General features: G+C 41.9%; 1 protein-coding gene across 1 annotated transcript; it reads right to left on the minus strand.

Annotated features, from left to right (window-relative positions):
* Positions 1-3,520: 3,520 nt before the first annotated feature.
* On the minus strand, positions 3,521-6,751 carry ATP5MC3 (ATP synthase membrane subunit c locus 3). Its single transcript, XM_084892681.1, has 5 exons — positions 6,596-6,751; positions 6,309-6,413; positions 5,049-5,126; positions 4,323-4,516; positions 3,521-3,781 (listed from the first exon to the last, which is right to left on the minus strand). Exons 2-5 carry the CDS (start codon positions 6,345-6,347, stop codon positions 3,667-3,669), a joined length of 426 nt encoding a protein of 141 aa, XP_084748807.1. The 5' UTR covers positions 6,348-6,413; positions 6,596-6,751; the 3' UTR covers positions 3,521-3,666.
* Positions 6,752-7,367: the final 616 nt, after the last annotated feature.

The raw sequence follows: 7,367 nt of genomic DNA on the forward strand, positions 1-7,367 counted from the left end.
TCTAGAATTTATGAGTCCCTTTTAGTCTCAGGTCAATTCCTCTTTTTAATATTTAAAATCCCTTGAGAAAGGAACTCTACAGTAGTAAATTTCTAAGAGGAGTTAGATTATCAGCATCGGTCAGGAGAAAGTACAGATTCTGACCAGGAGTCTGGGCCAATTTTTAGATTATAAAAAGATAACTGAAAGGATGTGATATAGGGAAATAGAAAATACAGGCATACCTGGGAGATACTTAAACACTGTAATAAAGCAAGTATCACAATAAAGTGAGTCGGATTCTTTTTGAAGGTGGAGGGTCTTACCTTCATTTAGTAAAACATGCAACACCTATAAAGTGCAATAAAGTGAAGTTCAATAAAAAGAGGCATGCCTAGCCCTAGCTTGTTTGGCTCAGTGGCTAGAAGAGTGGTCGGCAAACTCATTAGTCAACAGAGCCAAAATCAACAATACAATGATTGAAATTTCTTTTGAGAGCCAAATTTTTTAAACTTAAACTTCTTTAACGCCACTTCTTCAAAATAGTCTCATCCAGGCCATGGTATTTTGTGGAAGAGCCACACTCAAGGGGCCAAAGAACCGCATGTGCCTCGCGAGCCACAGTTTGCTGATCACTGTACTATAGCAACCACTAAGGGTTACTAGCCCTAGTTTGTCCCACACACTGGTCTTATATTAACTTTCTAAAACACAGCTCTAAACATCCAAAGGCTGGCTGTAGTCACCTGAATGAAACCCACTCTCTCATACCTGCCAGTTTACCTAATTTGGCAGTCTACCTTGGCAGCCTTATCTCACAATGCTTCCCTCCCATACCCAGGCAGCTCTTTATTTCTCACATACCTTTCCTGATGAAACCACTAGCCAAGAAACCCTCTTCTGGCCTGTCTTCATCTCACCAGTTCCTTGAGCTTTACATTTCTTCACAGGATTCCATCAGTGGAAATCCTTTCTGCCACCTCTGAACATGTTAGTACTTACTGCTCCTCTTCTGGAACTCACCCTTCTGAGTTTTAGTTATTTCCGTACATACCTAGTGTTTGTGGCTACACGACAAGTTTCTCTTTAGTTCAAACATACATTTCACACTCGAGCTTTTGAGTTAATTCCAAAAGCATTAAAAATATCACATTTCTGCAATTTGGAAAGGTAAGAACCCAATACCAAAAGAACGTATGCCTAGAAAATGTGGACTTACTAAAAGACCCAATTCCTATCAATATGAATTCACTTGTTTGATGTGAAAATAACAATCTTACTGGCCTCTGTTTAGAAACTAAGAAGCTGGTGAAAAGCTTGTTTGTAAGGCTCATGAACTAAGGGAAGCAGTACCTCCTTTAAGATGGTGCACAATAAACATTTCTGCTGTCAGAGTCCATGTATTCCAGTGAGGTTCTTTCAATGTCAGAAACTTGTTACTGGAAATGGAAGTATAAGTAGAGAGATATACTCCAGGATATTGACCACTTAATATTTCCTTTTCCTTCTAGGTAAAGTAGGCTGTGTTTATACTTCATTATACTTTCTAAAGTCTATTTTGCTCAGCAACATGGAAGTTAGGCAACCGCAGCCCCGATATTTTCACTTTTAGATTTCCTCAGGGAGGGACACCTCTTGCAAGAGACCCGTCCCAGAATCAGTTTCAGGCCTCTTCAGCCAGCCACCAAAACAGTATTAAGAACAGTTTTTGTTTTTAAATACAAGTTGATTTTATTTAAACCAACTTGGAACAGAGGACTAGTTAATTTATTTTCCTACATTTAAAAAAATGTAGTATGATTTATATACTACATGGTTATAGTACTTATAGTAAAATATATTTGCCATTTTAACCACTTTAAAGTGTACCAATTCAGCGGCATTTAGTACATTCACAATATTGTGTAACCATCACCACTATCTAGTTCCAAAATACTTTTATTACCCCAAAAGTAACCTCTATACCCATAAGCAGTCACTTCCTATTCTTCCCATCTCCCTTCTCCTTGGTAATCTGCTTTGTCTCTATGGACTTGCCTATTCTGGGTTATTTCATATAAATGGAATCATATAGTTGCAGCCTTTTGTGTCTGGCTTTTTTCACTTACCCAACTTTTCAAGGTTCATTAGCATTTATCAGTACTCTTATTTTTATGGCTGAACAATATTCTACTACATGGATATACATTTTGCTTATCAGTTGATGGACAACTGGTTTTTGTTTTGACCTTTGAGCTATTGTGAATATTAAGGGGCAGCCTGCAATGAACATTTGAGTACAAGTTTCTGTTTGAACACTTGTTTTCAAATCTTTTGGATTTTTACCAATGTGTGGAATTGCTGGATCATATAACTTTTACATTGGGGTTCAAATATTGCATAATACTATTAAAACAATAGTGAAGACTCCAGGAATGTTATAGATTAGATGATTAACCAAAAAGTGGTAATAGTTCTAGGTCTAGCTCTTTGTGGACTCATTGCACATTACAGAAAGTGGGAAGGGTACATATAAGTTAGTAAATCTCTAAGTGTGCACAAAACCTAAAAAATGCAGATGGCTGAGTCTCATGGCCCAAGATTCCAATTCAGTAGGTCCAGAATCTAGGATTTGTATTTTTAACAGACATCCTAGGTGATTTTGCTGGAGGTGGTCTTTCCACAGCACTCTGAAAAACCCTGGTAATTGATGACTCCGTTGGAATTAAATTGGGCAGAGGGCATTAAAGGAATAAAAAGTAGGTTTAGTAACTGTCATCCTAACCTTTATTGAAAACCCTGAAACTGAGGATAGGGGAAAACTCAGCCTTTCTATAGTAGCACTACTCTCTTCCTTTTAATAGGAAAAATTTGACCAAGAACTAATATGTACTATTATAAGCAAAATACTATTGAGGCAACTCTTTATTTCTAAGACTCCTACTATACACAAGTTAGTATCAATGATAAGCAGTGCTTTAGCAACGTTTGGCTTTAAAATGTAGCCAATTCAGTTTAGTTTTTGATATTTGGTTAGGGAGAGACTTGTTTAGGCAAGAAACTAGCTGCCAGACTGTTTCTTAGAAGATAGATAAGATTCATCATAGACACATAATTGCTTATAACTTAATGAAAAGTGAAAATTGCTTTCCACTCCCCTTTAACAAGGCTTCAATCCCTAAAAAGCTGACATGATTTTTAGACCCAGCTGTGTAAGACCAGCAAAGTTACTCTTGGAAGGTGATCCTGCTTCCAAGTATTGAATTCATTAGCCCTTAAAAACTCAAAACCATCTTGAGCAATTCACTATCTTGGTTTCATTAATCATATTTCATAGAAGCTCAAAGCATTCAAATATTTCTGCTTTAATGAATAATCAAAAACCCTATAATTTACAATGTTCAGACACTATATAAAATAATTCCCATAAAAATTACATTAGGGTCTTTTTCATCAGTGAGACAATGGCTGTAGTTCCCTCTGACTTGTACAGCATTTGCCTGAATGCATGTCCTTCTTTGTGATGATCTAACTGTAGGGGAAGTACAAATCACAGCAAAAATTAAAGTTTTCATCTTTAATGAAATGACTTTGGAAATAATGTCTATTTCCATGACACCAATACTACAGTGCTCGGAGTCACAGTAAGGTACACAGAATTACATCCGTAATTAATATGAATGCCAACATTTCGAGCAGTAATTTCTGTTACATGGCAAACAAAATCAAGAAAGCAACCATCAAACAAAAGAGACCCATAGCTTCAGATAAGGCAAATCCCAGGATAGCATATGAGAACAGCTGCTGCTTCAGCGAAGGGTTTCTAAAAAAGACACACAACACATTATTTTGAAATATTATTTGAATTTCAATGTTAAATAATCAGATTACTAGTATGGAGATCTCTGTAAACTGGAAATACTGGAAGAGTATTTGTCTAGATCTCTTTTGCTTTGCCTTTGACATCCCTTCCTCCTCAATCCTAATCATATGAAGAAAAGGGGGAGAGCTGATTCTGTATGTTAATATAAACCATTAGTCTTCATCCATTTTGGGTGAAGACTAACCATTCTTATGAAAGTATGTTCTAAACCTTTTAAGATCTGAATTTAGAAATAAGGTCTTACATAATAAAATGGACTTTTAAAGAACGTACTATTGTATTCCCAGTATAGTTTAACAATTAAGAGTGTAGATTCTGAAGTCAAACTGAGTTAAAATTTATTTTGACACTTACTAGCTATGACAAATGGGGAGTTAAGTGACATAATGTGTGCAAAGCCCTCAAAATCTAATGCAAAACACAGAGTGGGCACTTTATAGAAATTAGCTATTATTATTTCTTATTTGGCTATTGAAATTACCTGGCATAACCAATGATAAGGCTGCCAAAGACTGTTCCAATACCAGCACCAGAACCAGCCACTCCTACTGTTGCAGCACCTGCACCAATAAATTTGGCAGCAGTATCAATGTCTCTGCTGATTGCACTGGTCTGAAACTCCCTTTGGATTAGCTGAGGCACTCCATTCTGGGCTCCATTGAATACTGTAGAGCCCTAGAGAACAGGAAATAAAGGCAAAGGTCAAATCAGTTATCACAGTTAGCTATTTCAATTACCATACTGTCAAAATGATAAGTAGTTCTCTTTTTTGTAGCCAATTTTGAATAGGAGGTGATGTGGCACAATAGAAAAATCAAGGGCTTAAAATAAATCCAATCTGGCACAATAAGAATAACACTAGCTATACCCTAGAAAGCTGAAAATTAAGAAACAAAATATGTGCATATGCTTTTTAATAGAGTAGGCTTTTCAATAACTGCAGCAACTATAATCTTAAATATAGACAACTCAAGCCTATGCACTTAAATATACCTACAGGCTATATTGCTTAGTCAAATCAGGTGAATAAGTTTTGGAAACCGAAGTTTATTTTATTGGCTTATCTTCTGCACATTTTATTATCAGATGGAAAGGATTGCCTTCAAACCATTCATTAATGAGGTGGTTTCCCCACCCCCTTCACTTTAGGCATAACCATAAGACTTACTTAGGAGTGTCACTTAATTTCTGCTATTACTACTATTACCTCTCCATTCCTTGCCTCTGGTCGAGATAACACTGATGCAGAAATTGGTCTGTATGCAACTCTGGATCCAGCTCGGATCTATTAATGAAAGAAAATTCACATATTAAATAAGGATACAGATAAGATTTCAATGACCTTTCTCACACCATGAGTTCTAAGAAAGCAAGAAGAAAAATGAGTCCAAGTTCATGGCTTCTGTACTGACACTTATCTTGGCAGTTTGGTCGTTTTCAATAGATGAAGCAATTTTAATAGTTTTAAAGTTGCTAATGAAATTTTAAAGCTTGCTTCATAAGCTATTTGTAATATACCAAACAAAACTAAGAACAATTAGTTTAAAATATACATATTGCTTTTAAAATTTTAATTATTGTGGTGTCATAATTCAGATCAGAAAAAGGACAATAAACACCACACATTTTTTGTTAAGTTTAAGAGCACCAACAAATGAGCATATTAGGAGTGTCACTCTAAAAGCTTCTTATTTAAAACAGCACCTTAGTTAATATGAGCTCCCCATTTCCAAGATATTCCAATATGCCAGTTAATCATAAAATTAAAAAGCAGTTTAAGCAATTCCATATCAGAGTAAGAATAATCAGTGCAATACTCTGACCATAAGGACATATTCCAGTCCAGCTGCTCTGCCTGCCCTTGAGTGTCCACTAAACTAAGGTCACAGAAAATCCCTTCAGAACCAAGATCGGATTCTGTAAGACAAATCCCCCAGGTCTTCACTTCCCCTAAAGCCCCCAAAATGGTTTTGGAAATCACATTCTAGAGGCAGGAAGAGGCTCCGCTGCTCCGCCACCTTCCTCCACCCACACAGGGCGAGGCAAAGTCCCTCCCTCTGCAGCAGCGAGTTTGACCTACAGGCAGGCATTGGAGAGCGCTGCTCGCAGAGCTAGGCCTCGGCGGCCTCCCCCGTCCTCACGGCCCCCGGGCCCCGGCGCCCACCCGGCGCACAGCGCGACCCGGGTGGGGGAGGGGGCGCTGCGGGCATGGACGCCGGAGGGCTTGACCTACACCGCTGGGCGCCTGACAGCCAGCTAGGCCTCGGCCGCCCTCCATCGCCCTCGCGAGGAGAGCGAGGCGCGCCAGGACTAGAGGGAAAGGGGGGGAAATGACAGGGTTGGGAGTGAGGGGCGAGCTGTCCCGAGAGAGAGGGCGGTGTGCGCCGCCGGGACGTGGCCCGTTCAACGTGGACGCTGCAGGCCCACAGGCCGGGCGCCGAGCCCTGGGCCCCGCGGGGCTACGCACCAGAGCGGGGCTGCAGGCGAGCTTGGCGCAGGCGAACATCTTACACTCCTGGGGCGGCGCGGCTGGACACTTGGTGGCAGGCGACGTGGGCTCCTCTCCCGCTTTCTGCGGAGGAAAGGAGGCTTAAGGTCAAGCGCCCCCCAAGGGCCCGTCCTCCCCGCCAGGTCCCGCGGGCTCCCGTGCGCGCCGGCGGCCTGGGCCCCGCGCCCAGCGGCACGCCAGCCGAATGAATGGGTCCCCGTGGACGCCGCTCCCGCGGCCGGGCCGGCTCCGCGCCCTCGGCTTACCTTCCAGGAGGAGGCGGCGGCGGCGGCGGCGGCGGCGGCGGCAGAGGTCGAAGGAGTGGGGCTGGGCGCGCAGGCGCGGTCCGGTTCTTATCCGCGCCGCGGCACCCGGATGGAGAAGGCGGGGAATCGGGCGCAGCGGGGAAGACGCTCAAGGTCACTTTGTAACAACTTTATTGGTAACCAGTAGGGAAGGACACGGACAGCCACCCGATGATGGGCGGGTGGACTGGGGCTGGTAAAGGGAAGGAAAAAGAGGCTGAAAGCTAGCCCGGCAGAGAAAAATGAGCGGGTTTTGATCTGAGCTACTTTTCTTTCGGTTGACACCTGAGACATTTGGCCTTTTTATCAGTTGCTCAGGTCCCCTTCCTGGTCATTTTTCTCTGTGAAATAGAAGTGTGTGTGTGTGTGTGTGTGTGTGTGTGTGTGTGTGACGGGGTGTGTGTATGTGTGACACGGTGTGTGTGTGTGTGTGTGTGTGTGTGTGTGTGACACGGTGTGTGTGTGTGTGTGTGTGAGTGTGTGACACGGTGTGTGTGTGTGTGATGGGGTGTGTGTGTGTGTGTGACATGGTGTGTGTGTGTGAGTGTGTGACACGATGTGTGTGTGTGTGTGTGTGTGAGTGTGTGACACGATGTGTGTGTGTGTGAGTGTGTGACACGATGTGTGTGTGTGTGTGTGTGAAAGACAGAACAAATTAGGGTCCCCAGCAAAGTGGATACATTTCTTCAAAGGAATCTGGAAAAGGATTCCAGCGGTTTGCTTAATCCTTTGG

This window comes from Pipistrellus hanaki (assembly GCF_964339955.1).
Source record: "Pipistrellus hanaki genome assembly, chromosome: 8".
NCBI lineage: Eukaryota > Metazoa > Chordata > Mammalia > Chiroptera > Vespertilionidae > Pipistrellus > Pipistrellus hanaki.